Source organism: Balaenoptera borealis (genome assembly GCF_965194805.1).
Source record: "Balaenoptera borealis genome assembly, chromosome: 6".
Classification (NCBI taxonomy): Eukaryota; Metazoa; Chordata; class Mammalia; order Artiodactyla; family Balaenopteridae; genus Balaenoptera; species Balaenoptera borealis.
This window is the reverse complement of record NC_138863.1, coordinates 19129243-19146657: the sequence shown is the minus strand read 5'-3', so window position 1 is coordinate 19146657 and position 17415 is coordinate 19129243. Positions and strand designations below refer to the sequence as shown.

The following is a 17415-nucleotide window of genomic DNA, read 5'->3' as shown; positions in this document are numbered from 1 at the left end:
CCAGCCTGTTCCCAGAGTTGGCTATTCTGGGGAAAAACTGGGTGGAACAGGACACCCCAGCTCAGGAACCTTAAGTCAGGCAAGTGTTCTGTGGCTGAGTGTAGTCACCACATGACAGCACGAAGCGCCTTTAACCGTGGAAGTTTGGAGGGTTGCTTCTTTGAACGTCCTGCCCCCATGGTGAAAGATTTAAGGAACTGCTATCTGCTAGCCCGGAAAGGTATAAACTGTGTAGGAGGACCCTAAATTCTTTACTCAGAAGAGGGTTGAGCCCAGTCTGAAATGCAAATAGGTCTAGGCCACCCAGAAATTGTGGGCAGGTGATTGTCCTGTCTAACTTGGTACATTTACTGTCCTCGTGGGCTTATTAGCACAGGTATTACCTTGGTACCCCGAGGTATTCAATAGGGAGGAAGAGCTGATGAGACATTTCTGTGAAAGCTGGACCTTAGCCCATGCCTGGAATTCCTACATACCTCTGCCTGAGGAACCTTACCACCTCGTGTTTGCTGTCTCTTCCGGGACCCCATTCCTAGCCCAGAGCATGGGGTGGACGGAAAGGTGAACAGAAACCAGCCTTCACACTTACTCTCTGCTTTTGAAGGGGGAAGACGTTTTCATCCCGCTAACTCTTGGGAACAGGAAGAGGAAGCGACTGGCAACTGAAGGCTGGAACACTTGCTACTGGATAATCGTAGCTTTTAATGTTGCACCTCTTCAGGTTCTTAAGGGATTCTCCGTTTTGGTTCCATTTTGTACACGTTTGGAAAATAATCTGCAAAAACGAGCTGTGCTTGCAAGGACTTCATGGTTCCCAAGAATTAAAAAAAAAGGAAAAAAAAGAATTCCACTTGATCAACTTAATTCCTTTTCTTAATCTTCCCTCCCTCACTCCCTTTCCCCTCCCCCTCTTTTCCAAGCTGTTTTGCTTTGCAGTATGTTACTGGTAATGAGTTGCAGGATAATGCAATCTTAACTTGTTTTCTCCTAAGTATTTGAGTTCAGAACTCCTGTATCTAAAGAAACACGGTTGGGGTCATTAATAAAGAAAATCTTTCTATCTTACACGAGAATTCACTGGGTTTCTGGACTGTGAGTCCAAACAAGAGAGGAGGAGGGATGAAGGGCGCACCAGTACTGCCCTTGAACCTGCAAACCTGCACTGGAAAAGCTTAGGTTTGGGAGGCCCCCCCACCCCCCAGCCTCCCTGTAGAGGAGAGAATGGCTCACTGGTAAGCTCTTAGTTGGCATTTCTGAGTAAACTTAAATATGCTCACTGTAAAGCTTGGTTACTAAGTCTGTCCATCTGTGGCCAAGAAGCTCGCAGGACAGTGACAGGCACTTTATAATGTGTTTTCTGGTGAAGTCTTTTATCTTGAATAATGTATAACGTTTCCCCAAACGTGTTTCATGGTGTGTGTGGTTCTGCAGGTCATTGTGGGTCTAATGCAAACAACTGGGCACAGTTTCTTTGTCGCACAAGAGCCAATAGCCTGGCACTCCACAAAACTCACTGTGGGAGATGCTTACCTAATAAACAGGACAGAGCCTAGCGAGGTAGCCTGCTGTCCCCACTGATCCCTAAAATACAATTGGTTCAGAAAGTTTGCTTGGTAAAGAAAAGAACTTTAGGGGCACCTGAAATGGTCTAAGGGTGACCCTAATGGTTTCTACCTTCTTGCTTCCCCTTTTAACTTGTCTCCATCAAGTTCAGTGTGTTTCAAACTGGTTTGAGACTGTTAATGAATTGCGAAATGTCCTGACATTTTTATTTCCTAAACTATTGTGAGATACTTGTACATTCACTGCAGTTGTAAGAAATAGTACAGAAATTCCGTAGTACAATATCACAGCCAGGAAGTTGACATTGACACAGTCCCAGCCTTGCTCAGATTTCACCAGTTTTGCATACACTCATTTGTGTGTGTGTGTGTGTGTGTGTGTGTTGTGTTTTCCGTGCATTTTTTTTCACGTGTGACTTCATCAACGTTTTTAAAAAATAGAATAGTATATATATACTAATCAGAATGCATCACTCCTATTAAGGGTAAGTACTGATTTTGAAATACATTTTAATTATAGACGTGTTGACTAGATTGTAAAAATGTCTTTTTACTGTGGGTCATGGTCAGATTTAAAAGCAACAGGTCATTTAGTCATCCTGGCTTCGTTTTACTCAGGATCAGTTACGTTCCCATCCCCTCAACAAATATGTGCCCCGGAGAGTGCTGTCCCCTTGGTGGGGCTGACCATGACTTTCAGTGGAGAGAGTTCACCGCATCGAGTCTTCCCAGTGTTTTCCTGGGATGTGGCGCCTCATCACCTACTTCTGGTGGATGGAAAACTGGGCTAAATTAGATCTATTGAGAGACGGTAACATAGATGTGTTCTGTACCCCAGGAGCTATTGAAGGGGTTTGCAAGGGTAATTTTGGCCAGAAGTTGTTTTTGCTGTCCTGCTGACTTTAGAACATAACTCCTTAGTAAGTTGGAACTCACTGTATTTTGCCAATAATGGGGATCAGATTTCTGAAAAGTGCTGTAAATGGCAAAACCAAAGTTGCTTAGAAAATATGGAGTTAGGAGAAAAGGAGGCATTAAATATTTTTTAATAAACCCTAAGGAATTGTCTTAAGTCCAAGACTTTGTCAGCATAAAAACCCATACTGGTGAAAACCCCTCTCCAGACTTGCTCCTTTGTCTTCATCTATTTCCAGGGCACACTTAACTCTTTCTCAAGGACCCTCCGTCCCCTTTGTGGACAAAGGTGCACTGTAACTTCAGCCAAAGCCCATAGAATTGTAGGAGGAGGGAGGTCTCAAGCTGAGGGTCAGCATGCTGAGAGGATGTGGGCGTCGAAAAACGAGATCTAGTCTCAATTGCTGCTGATTTGCTGCCTTACCCTAAAGGTCCATACCTGGGAGGTATAGATGAGCTGGGATATAAGCTGGAGAGGTGAAAACAGTGTTTAAGACAGACCTGGGTTTGAATCCATGTTCCACCACTTAATAGCTATGTGACTGGGTAAATTTCTTAATCTGAGCCCCAGTGGCCTCATCTTTGGTTGGACATGGCACCACCTATTTCACAGGGCTCTTAAAAGGAATAGAGAACAGAAAATAAGTGCCTATCACGTTGTAGGCATTTATAATGCCTATAATTATCATTGATAACACCGTCTAATAAATCTTACATTCTTGTACTCTTAGGAGGATCAGAGTGGCAGGACTGCTGAGAAGCCAAGTCCAGCATAAACCAAGGTCATTCTGCCTTGGGGTTTTTCAGGTCCTCACCAAAAACAGTGATATTTTTCACTGTTTGGTGGCCCTCAAACTGCAGCGTGGGGTGAGAAGGGTGTTGGTGGGAATCTCCAAGTCTGGATAAAGTGCGACCTGGGCAAGCTAAGAACCAGGAGCTTGATGGAAAAGCAAATAAGACTGTAACAGGAAGTGGTGGTGTGGAACCGGAGGACATGAAGTTGAAGCCAGGAAGAGGAAGTAATGCCAGCTGCTGCGTCAGCCCTTCAACCCAGAGCTGATACTTGACAGTTACCATTTCAGATCCCTTCAGCCTCATTCGAAGTAGGCCTGATGGACCCTCGTCCCAGCAGCTACAGAGGCCTAAGACCAAAGCCTGGGTCGGCTCGGGGGGCTATTTTGAGTTCAAGCAATGCTGCCCCCTTCTGGGGATTGCTAAAAGCACTGCAATATGTGTGACTCCGAGGGAGACTCGAAGAATCTGTCGTTTAGGCCTGACAGGAAGGACCGGAGTTTCCTCTGCCCATATAGCTGACTTTAAAGTCTTCCTGAAGCCTGGATCCTGGCCAGACTTGGTCACAGGACTGTCCCCAGAGCCCTTCAGAGGCTCCCAAGGGCCCGTCTGCTGTAGCCTATGGGGAGCCACCCAGTGCCCCTTTGCCTCTGTTCACCCCGGCGGTGAGCACCCCCAGCCCTCACCACCCAGTGCCAGACACCCAGGGTCGACAGACAAACTTCCAGGAGAATGGGGTGCACGAAGGAGACCCAGGTGGATCTCCTACCACAGTCCAGATTGGGCACCATGATACAGGCTCTACCTGAGAGGAGAACGGGGACTGAGGTGGGGAACTCTAGGGCCCACAGATCCGCTGGATGGAGCATCTGAAAACTGCCTGCACCAGAGCCCTCCTGTGGGCGAAGGAGAGAAGGCTGGGGATAAGTCAGTCCCAGGGACTGATGGAACAGAGAGGAACTAGATGATCCAATAAGGAGGAAACAGGGCTGAGCTGAGGACAGAACACAGGCTCCCCGGCTCCGGCTCCCGAACTTGTTCTTTACACGTCATCCCACACACACTGTTTAGACAGAGTAGCGAAGAAGAAACACAGACATCCTGGATCCTGCAGGGAGGAGGCCAGGGCTGGGAACAGAAGGAGGTTTGTTTATTCCTGGCAATCCAATATCGGAGGGGGCCCACTCCCACTTCTGTCAAGGCCCCAGGCTGAACTCTCCCAGAGCCTCTGACTTCTGCACCACCAGATACCACGGGGCTGAGAGCCGTCCACTGGAACGCATCCTCCTCCCACGCACCAGCTCCCTTGAGGCTGGGTTTGAGGCTGGGTGCTTTCCTCTTCCCAGTTTTTGTCCCAACAGAGGTCCTTCTCTCCAGGACTCCTGACTGCTGTGCAGGGTTGGCAGAGCTAGACCTCTCAGGCCTCCAGCCTTTCAGGCCCAGGTCTACCCGAGAGAGCACAGAAGACCCCTTGCTCCGTCTACAAGGAGGTTTTTCCTAATGTCTAAACTCCAGCTTTCTTGCTGCAGTTTTAGCCTGTTCCCTCCCATTCAGGCCTCAAGAGAGTATAACTGCTTGTCTCCCTCACCCCAAAGCCTCACTTGACACAAGCTGGAAATTGGGACTTCCTAGCCTTGAACTTGCCCTTCCTCTCACTCTGCCTAGTTTCTTGTGTTTCCCTGTGGAGTGAAAGCGTCATTCCCCTCTTGCTTTTCACAGGCTCTCTATCAGCCTTTCTCAATGGAATTCTCAGAGGGGACAGGTGGCTGGAGGGAAGGGACGTGCAGAGAAGGCCAGAAATCCCTTTCATTGAGTGCTTCTGTGCCAAGCACTGACCCAAGTCCTTACCACACATTTTCTTTTTTTTTTTCTTTTTTTGGCTGCACCGCGCAGCATGCAGGATCCCAACGGCGAGGGATCCAACCTGTGCCCCCTGCAGTGGAAGCGCAGAGTCTTAACCACTAGACTGCCAAAGTCCCCCACACATTTTCTCATATAGTCTCACAATAGGTGAATACAATATGAGCCCCATTTTGCAGATGAGGAAATTAAGGTAAGAGAACTTTAATAATTTACTCAAGTTTACACAGCCAAAAAGATAGGATCCAAAAAGGATTCTGAGATTTAAACCCAGGCTTTCGGATTCCAGCACTGGCTCATGCCTCTTAGTCATCATGGAGGAGGGAAGAAGGGAATCACTTGTTGAGAACCCTCCCCCGTTAGGTGTCAGGTACTGGGATGTATGCAGTTACATGTTATCCCATGGTATTCCCCACAACAACACTGACAGGTGGTTTTCCTTGTTTCCATTTTACAGGTGAGAAAATTGAGGCCCAGAGGTAGCTTGCCCCAAGTCACACCCCCAGAGCTATTTGTGCCTCATAGCCCAGAACGTGACTCACAAAGTAGTTGAGAAAAGTGTGGAATGACCCCAGATTCTGGAAGGCAAGCCTGGCTTTATAAGCTGAAATTCCCTACCAGGTGATAGGAAGGGTGGGCAGTGAAGATTCTCATATTCCAAACATCCCCCCCACCACCACCACCATCAGACACACACCACTATGCGGACTGGCAGAATTACAGAGGTGAACGCGCTGTCGGCTGGCCACTCCAGGGGTTTAAGGCTCATAAAATGTAAATATATGAGCTGGGAAGTGGGGAAGGTAGACTAAATCATTATTGTTCACTAGCTGGAATGCATTTCTCAGATTAGCTAAGCAGTAGCAGGCCAGAGGGCTCCAAGCTGGGTGACCTGCCTTCTTGGTGGCAAGCTATGGCCAGTGGCTGGAGAGGGGGCCACTGGTACAGGAGGGTAAGGAGGGGGCACTGGAGAAAGGGGAGGAAGGCCTCCCAGTACTGCAGCTCAGGGTGTGCCAGGTCCCACCCCCCAGAGGCGGGGCCAGGCTGATCCCCGCCAGCCTCAGCTCCATCCCTCCAGGAACCCAGGCGAGGGCAGAGCCAGGGCAGTGGAGAGCCGGGGCCCTGCTGTCCCCGCACAGTGGAGGTACCATGCCCTCACCGGTCAGGACACCAGACATCGCCAGAAGCCCTGCAGTGCTGGCTGCGGCAACTCCCTGACACTCAGAGGAAAGCCCAGGCTGGGGGAGCAACACCTGTCCCCCACAGCCATGTGAGTAGCTACCCCCCTCTCCCCCTTCCCCACCCGGCCCCCGGGGCCACACCTGGAGACCTCGGCCCCAGATCCTGAAGAGGCCATTGCACCCAGCCCGAGCCACCAGAGCCTCCGGGTTGTGCGGGTCACACAACCAGCATACCCATAAGACTGCTGGGAAGTCGCCCTGGCGTCTGACCCTGCCTTTCTCGCTGCTCTGTTGGAGGTAGGGTGGGAGACTCACTCCAGCGAAGAGCTGGGAGCTCCAGCCCATGACTCCAGAGTCCAGTTTTGAAGTAACGGACTCTGAGGTCTCCTGGGGTTTAATAAAGTTGACAGTGCAGAGATGAAGGGGAACAGAAACTGGAGGCCCGCTGGAGAGGCAAAGATGTTCCCAGCGGACGGCACTGGGGGAGGTTGAGGAAGAAGAAACAGAAGCTGAGGGTAAAGGGGTGCAGCAGCTTGGGGGACCTGAGGGGAGCTGGGGATAGAAGGCACAACATCTCCTGCGCTCAGGGTGGCCATGGGGCCCTCTGATCCTCTGACCCAGGGGAGGGGGCAAGTAGGAATCCTTTCCTTCTTGACTTTAATCCTAGCAACAGCGGCTGCTCCCCTTGACAGAAGCAGGAGTTCCCACAGGGCCCAGGACCCCTCCCCTGTCCCCCATCCCTATGATGTGGCAGTGGGGACAGGGCATGGGAGGACTGGGACAGGCCAGAGCCACAGAGAGGCCAGGCCCTGCCCAGCGGCTCCTCCTCCCTCTCTGGGCTCGCTTCAGCCCTCTGCCGCTGGCATCTGCACATTCACTGCCAACCCTCCCCCCTCCCAGCAACTCCTCCCCTCCTCCAGTTCCCAGGAAAGGCCCTGTTGCTAGAGTGGTAGGGACGCGTCAAGTTTATGGGCTGGAAGTCCTACCCGGAGGCTGCTCACTGAGGTGTAACTGGTGACAAGGCGGATGGAGGGGAGGTGCAAGGGACCGGGCAACCCCTTGCTGCCACCCATTGCCCTGGCCTCGTCACTAACTCAGTGAGCCCTGCCTCAGGGTGACTTCTGCCCCTACCTCCACCCCGAATCCTTAGCAACCTACCACCTCTTAATGCTCCGGTGCCGACCAGCCTGCGAGCATCTGAAGACAGGGACCGCCCTCCTTCGTTTAGCACCCACCCCAAGTCCCTTGTCCCGGCTCTGGCCCCAGCCCGAAGGAGGCCATCACCTGTTGACTGGCCAGAGGACCACTACACAACCAGCCAGACCCTATCCTATCCTTTCAGCTAATTTGTTAGAGGCCTCACCTGGTGGAGGCAGGGATGGTCAAGCTGCTTTGGGGATGGGTGGGTCCACTTTTCAGCCTAAACAGAGGCATAAACACAGCTGCCCAGAGAGGACCAGACAGATAACAGAAATGGGCGAAGGGCTGGGCGGGGACTGTGGGAGCTGTCTGAAGGCAGCCGCCCCTCGACTCCAGCTGGCTGCTACCCTACAGGCAGGACCTGATTTTTTTTAAGCCAAAAATATGAATGTTTATGTAAATTTTAATTGGCAATTCATTGGGGGAAAAATGTGTATCAGCAAGCAGGATATGGCCCCCAGTCTGTTGGTCTGCAACCTCTGGATTAATGTGCAGCCTTGCCGGGAGGACAGTGACCTGCAGCCCCACCCTAACTCCCGTCGCCCCATCTTCCATCTAGGCATGCCCGCTGCTGCTCCAGGCCTCCCCCGTCCCCAGGCCCAAGATGACACCCAACAGCACCAGGGAGATGCCCAGCCCCATTCCCGCAGGGGCCCTGGGGCTCTACCTGGCCCTGGCAAGCCTCATCGTCACTGCCAACATGTTCCTGGCCCTGGGCATCGCCAGGGACCACCGCCTGCGCAGCCCACCCGCTGGCTGCTTCTTCCTGAGCCTGCTGCTGGCCGGGCTGCTCACCGGGCTGGCGCTGCCCGCGCTGCCAGGCCTGTGGAACCAGAGCCGCCGGGGCTACTGGTCCTGCCTCTTCCTCTACTTGGCTCCCAATTTCTCCTTCCTCTCCCTGCTTGCCAACCTCCTGCTGGTGCACGGGGAGCGCTACATGGCAGTGCTGCGGCCTCTGCGGCCCCACGGGAGCACCCGGATGGCCCTGCTCCTCACCTGGGCTGGCCCCCTGCTCTTTGCCAGCCTGCCTGCCCTGGGCTGGAACCACTGGGCCCCTGGGGCCAACTGCAGCTCCCAGGCTGTCTTCCCAGCCCCCTACCTCTACCTCGAAGTCTATGGGCTCCTGCTGCCCGCTGTGGGCGCTGCCGCCCTCCTCTCGGTCCGCGTGCTGGCCACCGCCCGCCGTCAGCTGCAGGACATCCGCCGGCTGGAGCGGGCCGTGTGCCGCGGCGCGCCCTCGGCCCTGGCCCGCGCCCTCACCTGGCGGCAGGCCAGGGCACAGGCTGGAGCCACGCTGCTCTTCGGGCTGTGCTGGGGGCCCTACGTGGCCACCCTGCTCCTCTCCGTCCTGGCCTATGAGCAGCGCCCGCCGCTGGGGCCTGGAACTCTGCTGTCCCTCATCTCCCTGGGCAGCGCCAGTGCGGCGGCCGTGCCCGTGGCCATGGGGCTGGGTGATCAGCGCTACACGGCCCCCTGGAGGGCGGCCGCCCAGAGGTGGCTCCAGGTGCTGCGGGGAAGACCCCAGGGCAGTCCTGGACCCAGCCCCGCCTACCACACCAGCAACCAAAGCAGCATGGACCTCGACTTGAACTAGAGGAAGGGCCTCTGCTCCTTCCTACTAGAAGCATCCATCCATCTTGGCCACCAAGCCCATCTCCACTTACCCCCACACCTCTGGATCAGAGACCCTGCCCCTATATGACCCCACCCTGACTGAATAAAGCTCCCCTGGCTCCCAGCTTATGGTTATCTCATTCCATATCTTAGCAAGGGAGGGACAGGGGAGCAGCTGCAGAAAGAACCTAGAGGATCCAGGGAGATTCCAGTTCCAGACAGGCAGGCAGCTGTAGGTGAGGCTGGTGCTGCCTGAGGGGTGAGCTGAGGCACCTTGAGACCCAGCAGGTGTGGCAGGGAGCCTCACCCTGACACGCCCCCCACCGGTTCCTCCTCATGTCCGGCCACCACAAAATCCACACAGACATGTCTCTGGGAAGTATATTTTATTTACATTTTTAAAATCTGTTAACTAATATCTCTTCCTCCTTTCCACCCCCAGAGACTTGGGAAGGGAAAGAACGGGAACTTCAAAGACCTACTCCCCACATACAAATACACACCCCCATGGCTCACACCAGCAAAGGAAGTGAAAGAGAAAGAGGTCTGAACCTCCCTCTGAAGGGCCTGCCAGGTCTGGGCGAGGACTACGAGGAACAGGGCGGGAAGGAGGGGCCCAAGAGGTGGGTCTCTTAAGAGAAGAAAGGGACAGAGAGGGGGCAAGTCAGTCTGAAGTGGTTGGAAAGTGAGTCCGAGGCCCGTCCCCTCCTCTTCCCTCCTACCCTACCGCCTCTGCTGATGGGGGTCTCTCTGTGCCCCCTCCACACCAGACACAAAGCAGAGGCTGCAGCCGTTAGCGGTCAGGCCTCTGGACACAAAATACTTTTGCTTTGTGGTCTCCTGACGTGGTCACCACCAGGGAGGCATCTCTGTGGACAGAAGACCCAGCTGGGAGGGACTGGAAGACCTCAGGCCCACCCCAGGCCCACCACCCAGGGGCCCTCTGGGGGCCTCCTCCAGCTCATCCTCAACTCCAGACCCCTAGTGCCTGGCGCTGGGCCGACCCACACCCAGTGAACACGCCTGAAGCCAGCAACCAGCAAGGGGATCAGAGGAGAGCTGCCCGCATGGGGGAAGGGGTCCCAGCCCCTGCGCCCGGGGGATGAGATGTGAGGCCGCACCGTCAACAGAAGACGACTCCTGCAGGCCTGCCAGCACTCCTGCCTCACAGGCAGGCCCAGGCCTTGGGGCCCAGCTGCCCTTGGGCATCGCCCCCTGCACCCTAAAGACCCTGTGACCCCCCCCCATGTGCTATTCCCACCTTCCAAATACACAGAGACCCCAGCCCTTGCCCAATTCACTCACTTGCTGAGAGCAAAGTCCAGGATCTCGGCCGTGTGGCCCCGGTAGTCAGTAAGCAGGCGGCCGGTCCGAGCGTCCCAGAGGCGCACAATGCCGTCCAGGCTGCAAGTGTAAACCACGGCGGTGCCCGCCTCCCACAGCAGCTGCACGATGCCCGACTGCAGCAGGGTACGGCAGAAGCGGGTGCGGTCAGGGGCGGGAGAGCCGACAGGCATCTGCTCCCAACTCTCAAGGAAGGAGGGAGGGACCATGGGCCATAGGGAAGGACCAGACAGGAGCCAGGTATGGGGCAGACGCTCCCAGAGACCTGGGATTCTCATGGCCATGGCCATGGCTCCAGGCTCTCTGTACCTGGTGCTGACACTGGTGCCTGAGGGTCTGCGTAGACAGGTCATAGATGGCCAAGGTCCCATCCAGGTAGCCGACAGCTGCCAGAGGCATCCTGGGCAGAGGAGAGTATCACGACAGCTCGTGGAGGGACCTGGACTTGGGGCCCTTTGGTCCTCCCTGGTCCCCCAGCCCAGGCCCCCTCCCCCAAGCCCCCTGCTCTTGTGTCAGGCTGAGACCCCGCTCACACTCACACACTGCAAAAGCCCAAGGACTCCACGGAGTTGGACTCGCTCTCCTCCCCTTCTCCCAGATTGGGCTGGGAGGCCACGGTCTCGGGTCTGAAAACGCCCACCACCTATGAGCCAGGGGAGAGGATCAGAGAAGAGCCTGGAAACATGGTCCTCTATTAAGAGAAGAAAGGCTGTGGGGCAAGAAGGCTGGGTGAAGAATAAGAGAGGAAGGGGAGGAGACACGGAAAGTGGAGGGCCCCAGAGCCAGACTCCAGGTCCCACTCACCTTGCCGGTGGTGGCACTGACCAGCTTGGCCTGGCAGTCCACAGAGCCAGTTAGGATCAGGCTGCCATCCTGGTTGGTGGCAACACAGGTCAGAGGGCCTTGGTGACCCTCGGTCCCTAGAATGAAGTAGAGGAATAAGTCAGATTTCATCCTGTCCCAGGTCTCAGCCCCTGCCCCACAAAGGCCTAGGTTAACACTTTCCCCACCTCAGATACCTTTTAGTACATGGATAGAGTTTCCCTGCTTCAGGTCCCAAACCCGGATGGTGCCATCTTCATAGCCGACCACAGCTCGCTTCCCTAAAGGGCCAGAAATGGAGATGAAGAGAGAAGAACAGATAGCACACTCAGACATATCAGCAGGGGAGGGAGGGGATGGGGGCAAGGAAGTGAGGGAACACACAGTGCCCCAGGGAAGACCCAGTTCCGGGTGGAAAGGGGGAGCTGTCTGCTCTGGGGCCTGGGAGGTCAGTGCTCCCGAGAGCAGGCCTCAGAGTTTGCTGGCGGTGGCCCAGGAGGGAGCCAGGGAGACGCGTAACCCTGGTCCCCACCTCTCTGCACTCAGGAAAGCTGCTCTCACCATCAGGGAGGACTCGGCCACAGGTGGCTGGGCAGTTGGGGCCCTGGAAGGTCTTGCAGTCACCATTCGGGACCTTCCACATCCAGGTGTTGCCGTCAGCCGTGCCCGCCAGTAGGACAGGTGCCCGAGAGTGCCACTCCATCCACTGGGCAGAGACAAAGGCTAAACAGGGAGGCCCCTCACCCCATCTCACCTAGGAGTCTGCCCCATGAGCTCTGCCAAGCTTTCCCCACTTCTGAGTCAGCAGGGACATCCCAGGGAATGGGCCTAGACATTCTTGCTGTACTCTGGGAGTGTACTGGCTCAGAGCTGGCTTGGTCTGCTCAAGGTGGCACGGACCCCCCCAAGGTCTCACCCCTCCCCCGGCCCTCAGAGTTGAATCCCACTCTGATGATCTCACCTCCAGATCTCCTGCTTCAAAAGACCAGACCTCCTCCTTGGTGTCCACCTGCCACACTTTTAAGAGGCCACTCATGTCCCCTGTGGCCACTAGGGTAGAGTCGTGGCTGAAACCAGCACAAGTCACAGAGTCTTTATGGCCTGCAAAGAAGAGTGGGCAGAAAGAGAAAAGAACATCAGGGTACCTGGTGCTGGGGACACAGGACCCAGGTATCTGGCCCCCAGAAAGGACCAGCTGGGAAAAAAAAGGATGGGTCCCAGCAGAACAGGTAACCAAACTCAGAGCTGCTCCAGGAGCCAACATCCCCATGTCTCCCCAGGGGAGACACTGCTGGCCCCCCACTCAACCCAGGCCTATGTCTTCCCCATTCTGTCCACTCCACATCTCTGTCTGAAATACTCACAGCCTCCTTCCTGCCCCAATTCTCCTTCACTAGTGTCACCTCCTCCCAGGCCTTTCCCTGACTCCCTCAGCCAATCAGTGCCTTCCTCTCCCATGCCCACAACAGACCATGATATTCTTTGGAGCCCTCAGGCCAAGTATAGAGCTGGCAAAACGGGAGTCAATAAATGGCTATTGGATGCACAACCACTGCAGGCCAGCCCCCTAAGACCTCAAAAGGGGCAGGACCTCACCCAGGCCCGCTCACCTGCACACTCAAAGAGCAGTTCCCCATCGCTGAGCCTCCACACAAAGGCTTTGTCATCTTCGCCCCCTGTCACTGCCAAGGTGTTGGTCTTGGGGTCCAGGCTCACACAAAACACAGATGCTGTCCCAAGAGATACTCCATGAGTAAGGAGACGGGGCTCCCACCTAGGGTTCTGTCCTTCGGGACCTTTGGGAAGCCCACCCCCTTCCACCCAAAGTAACACGTCTTTCCTCCTGGAAAAGAAGGGTGCATCCAAGTTCTTCTAAGTTTCAAGCATCAGGTTGTTGGAGAAATCCCTCCCCAAGCTTGCCGAACTCTAAGTCCTTCTCCAGGACAGATCCCCCTTCGGTGCTGTTCCCTTCACCACCCTACCCTGATGCCCTGGACAAGAGCAAGGTACACGTGCAGCGCTTACAGTTCTCAGCATGGGATGCCACCAGTCTGGGGTCTGAGTGAGGAAAGTGTCATGTTACTGGTTCCTTATTAAGAGCTAATATTTAAGAGGATTATCTAAAACATGCTCCAAAAGGTACTATTACCTGTAATTTACAATAAAGGAACTTTTACCAACGACAACTTTTTAAAAGTAAACTAAAACCCACAGACATTAATAAAGATCATAAACAGACGAGTAGCTGGGATAGGATTTGAACCCAACTGCTCCAGGAGCCAAGCTCTCCTCCATTCCATCATACTGCCCCCCTACCTGTGAGCTCCTCCAGGGCAAGGCCAGCATTTTCCCACCGCTGTGTCCCTCATAATGCTCCCGACACAGCGGATGGCTGATGCTCAAATGCCCACCTGGATTGAGTTTACGATGGATCTCCTCAGAGACCTACCCGAGTGCAATGCAAAGGTGACCTCGCTATCGTCTGGGCCCTCCATGCTGCCGACCACCCCTTCCTGGGGCTCCAGAACCCAGCCCTCCTCATTGCCCTCTTCTTCTTCCTCTTCCTCAAAGTCCACATCTTCCATCTCCTGGGCCAGATCGTCTGCTTTGGGGAGAGGGTTAAAAGATGGGGTTCGGCAGGCGGTAAGAGGGATGGGAAGTGCGGGGAGGCTGGGGTGGTCGTGTGGCAAGAGGGCAAGGTGAGGTCAGACAGAAGGGGTGAAGCGTCAGTGGGAGGCGGCAGGGAGGAGGGGGCGTGTGACGAAGGACAGGAGAGGTCTGAGGACCTGGGGTTGGCAAGGGACCGTGTGGTAAGGGAGGAGCGAGGGAATGATGGGAAGGGGGTGTGTGAGGGGAAGGGCCAGGGGAGGCGTCAGAGGAACCCCCACCCCGGCCAGGCCTGAGAACTAAGTGTAGGGTTGGGGGAGAGGGGAAGGGCGAAGGAGGTCCGTAGGAATGACCGGTGGGGTGGCGGGTGGCGGGTGGTGGGGTGGGGGTGGGGTGGGGTGGGGAGGGGGTGAAGCAGGGGTCAAAGGCCAGGGGTGAGCGCCTCCTGTCCCGTGGCCTGAGGATCGGCAGCTCTCACCCGGGTCCGGCGGACCGGGATCCAGTTCTACCACCTCGATAATCTCTTCATCACCATGGAAGCTTAGGGTCTCCAGTGGAGGGGTGTCAGCGGTGGCCCCGCTTTCCGATTCGGACTCCATGCGGCGCAAGCGGCGAACCCACTTCTCTGGGCCCAAACGCCTCCCAGAGTCAGCCCTGCGCGACGACGCGGAACTGGAGCCCCTCCTCTCGGGAGGAAGTAGGCGTAGGCGACTCCCCGGCAGGGAGAGCGACGGCCTCTCAACCAATAGCGAAGGGGGTGGGCTGGCTTAACCACCAATCACAGGGCAGAGTTGGGAGACGGGGCCGGGGCGTGGAGAGGAGAACCCAACTCGGCCCGACCTGACTCCGCCCCCAACAGGAGGGCAACAAGCGAGCGTGCGCGCCTCCGGGGGCTCTCCTGGGAATAGTAGTTCTCCCGGGTCTGCTCCGCGGGCTTCTGGGAGATGTAGTTTCTGGTCTGTAGGCTGGACGGGAAGAGCGGGGGAGGTCCCTTACGCAAACTACAATTCCCGGCGGGGAGAGCGGTGAAGGGGGGTGGGATCTGAAAATGGCGGCGGTGGTAGCTGCTACGGCGCTGAAGGGCCGGGGGGCGAGAAATGCCCGCGTCCTCCGGGGTAAGGAGAGGGACCCCAGGGAGGGCCGGACTGCAGGGGGCACCCTTTTTTTCACATCCCGCTCGGCGATAGCAGGAGGTCAGGGCTGTCGATTGCTGCCCGCACCCTTCTGCAGGATCTTAAAGAGTCTGGGACCTAAAAGATGCTCTCTAGAGGTCACCCAGTCCATCCCTCAGCCTTCCCGTCAAACGACACCTCTGGGGTCTTGCAGCGAAAGGGAGCCCCAAGGAAGCCTTTTAGAGTCCCGTGCTCCAGGTGTTTCACACTCACCGCAGTGCAGAGGAAAGAGCCCTGGGCTTCTGGAGGCTTGGGTTCTAGCCCCGGGTAATTAGCAGTTTGACCTTGGGCGAAGCAGTTCGTCTCTTGGGGCTTCAGTTTCCTCTTCTATAAAATGAGGGGATGGAATAGACTACCTTTAAGCTCCCTTCCAGTGCTAACATTCCGCAGTTTGAAAACCATTTCTCGGATTTCCTTCATACGTCTCAATGTGAGCCCCACTGCAGTCCTTCACATCCTGTCGTCTGATGAGATGAAGAACAGCGAAGCTCGCTCTCCTGGCACCAGGGTGATGAGCCCGCAGTGACGTGGAAGTGGCTTTCAAAGGTGCCACCTCGATGGCGATTTTCCCATTTCCCTCTGGACTTTCCCTGGTACTTGTTACTCCAAACTGCAGTCACTCCCCTTCCTCAGATCTCAGCAATTCCTTCCCCGGGCTTTCTTCTCACCTTCTCTTACCTACCTTCCTTGCCTCCATCCACAGGGATTCTCTCAGGAGCCACAGCTAACAAGGCTTCCCAGAACAGGACCCGGGCACTGCAAAGCCACAGCTCCCCAGAGTGCAAGGAGGAGCCTGAGCCCTTATCCCCTGAACTGGAATACATTCCCAGAAAGAGGGGCAAGAACCCAATGAAAGCTGTGGGACTAGCCTGGTGAGTTTTAACTAACCCTTTGCCCACCAGTGGGGAGTGGCACCAGGGGAGGGTGGGACCCAGAAACTTCTCCAAGTTTCAGGTGGTGAGCTGAATCCAATGTTGCGGAGACAGAATTGCTGGGCGACAGAATTGCTGGGCGTGAGGACTGGAATCTCAGAGGACTGGGGCAGGGGAGGGAGTTGGGAAAGTATGTGAAATTGGAGAGATAGTGGGTTTTCTGTGGAGTGAGCTGAACTAATCTGATTCATATTTGGGTCCCTGGCCTCATCCTCTCTTTTGGGAGCTTGGGGCAAGACCCAGTTGAGATTTTAATTGAGATCACGCAAGATTATATTAGTTGTATAGTAGTAGCACCTACAAGGTGTTCAGTGCATTGTTATTTGAATCTAACTCTGATCTTAATACGTATTATTGATCAATATTAAAAGAAAAAGAGGGGAAAAATTAACATTTTTTCCAGCACCTAAGGTGTGCCAGTACTTTACCGTGTAATGTTTTAGTCTTTCTGAGATAAATAGGACATCCCCATTTTACAGAGGAGGGAACTGAGGCTCAGAGCTGGATTCTCACTAGGTCTTGTGACTCCATGACCTTTCCCCACACGGAAGTGCCGCCCACGTAGCAGTTACTCAGGTTAAGAAGGGGAGTCGGGGAGGGGTTATGGGGTGGTTTAGGCAGAGGGAATCTTTGCCAACACTTGGAGAGGGAAAGAGGATGGGCTGTCTGGAAAATCTTGCACAGTTGCTACAGCAGGAGATGGCAGGGCTCATGCTGAGGAGTGTCAGGCTAAAGGGGAAAGGAATGACGAGGTGGGCAGAGACCCAACCACACTGGCCCTTTTGTGCCGTGCCTAGGAGTTTGAACTTGGCCAAGAAGTGGTAGAGAGCTATTACGGGGTTTTGAGCAGGGCAGCGACAGAATCTGATTCGAGTGGGACCCTCCAGCAGCCAGCACAGAGGCTGAATAGATGCGAGTGGTATTGCAGTGTTCGTGCAATTAATGAGGCTGGAATGAACTTCTCCCCAGCTCCTCTGGCTCAGGCTTGGCCCCTCCCCAAACCCCGTGCACATCTCCCCACCCATAGGGCCATCGGCTTCCCCTGTGGTATCCTCCTCTTCATCCTCACCAAGCGGGAAGTGGACAAGGACCGTTTGAAGCAGATGAAGGCTCGGCAGAACATGCGGGCATCCAACACGGGCGAGTATGAGAGCCAGAGGTTCAGGGCCTCCTCCCATCATGCCCCAACTCCTGAAGCTGGGTCCAGGGTGCAGTGGTGAGGAACACTGCAACCCTCCCCTAGACTGTATTGATTGTGGCCTCCAGACTGTCAAGTCCTTTCTGGTCTTTGCCTCTGAGGCCCACCAGAGGGCGCATGAAGCCCAGGCTGCTGCCAGCCCCATCCCCTTCCGAGAAACCAGCCAAAGGCAAATAAAGTTACTGAGTGTTTGAGTAGAAAGGAACCAGGACTGGG

At 55.1% G+C, this 17415-nt stretch overlaps 4 protein-coding genes across 8 annotated transcripts in view; 3 read left to right on the top strand and 1 right to left on the bottom strand.

Annotated features, from left to right (window-relative positions):
- ARPC2 (actin related protein 2/3 complex subunit 2) overlaps positions 1-1065 on the top strand; it is a 30301-nt gene extending 29236 nt beyond the window's left edge. For all 4 annotated transcript variants that reach the window (XM_082396597.1, XM_082396596.1, XM_082396594.1 and 1 more), the window contains exon 11: positions 605-1065. In XM_082396597.1, coding sequence (XP_082252723.1) covers positions 605-629 — 25 coding nt within the window. In that variant the 3' untranslated portion in view covers positions 630-1065. The remainder of the gene's footprint in view (positions 1-604) is intronic.
- Positions 1066-1193: 128 nt separating this feature from the next.
- On the top strand, positions 1194-9248 carry GPBAR1 (G protein-coupled bile acid receptor 1). Its single transcript, XM_082396602.1, has 2 exons — positions 1194-6399; positions 8070-9248. The coding sequence occupies exon 2, from the start codon at positions 8115-8117 to the stop codon at positions 9102-9104; it is 990 nt and encodes a 329-aa protein (XP_082252728.1). The 5' UTR covers positions 1194-6399; positions 8070-8114; the 3' UTR covers positions 9105-9248.
- Positions 9249-9495: 247 nt separating this feature from the next.
- On the bottom strand, positions 9496-14576 carry AAMP (angio associated migratory cell protein). 2 transcript variants are annotated; one of them, XM_082396583.1, is made up of 11 exons: positions 14376-14576; positions 13740-13895; positions 12901-13020; positions 12252-12391; positions 11852-11996; positions 11488-11571; positions 11273-11388; positions 11008-11111; positions 10778-10868; positions 10430-10584; positions 9496-9993 (listed from the first exon to the last, which is right to left on the bottom strand). In XM_082396583.1, exons 1-11 carry the CDS (start codon positions 14494-14496, stop codon positions 9918-9920), a joined length of 1308 nt encoding a protein of 435 aa, XP_082252709.1. In that variant the 5' UTR covers positions 14497-14576; the 3' UTR covers positions 9496-9917. The 2 variants fall into 2 exon arrangements, with proteins under 2 accessions (XP_082252709.1, XP_082252710.1); XM_082396584.1 differs by having other exon boundaries at positions 13740-13892.
- A 298-nt stretch (positions 14577-14874) lies between these two features.
- Positions 14875-17404, top strand: LOC309630838 (putative hydrolase PNKD). The gene is made up of 3 exons (XM_082396606.1): positions 14875-15012; positions 15773-15941; positions 17029-17404. Exons 1-3 carry the CDS (start codon positions 14946-14948, stop codon positions 17219-17221), a joined length of 429 nt encoding a protein of 142 aa, XP_082252732.1. The 5' UTR covers positions 14875-14945; the 3' UTR covers positions 17222-17404.
- The last annotated feature ends 11 nt before the right edge of the window (positions 17405-17415 follow it).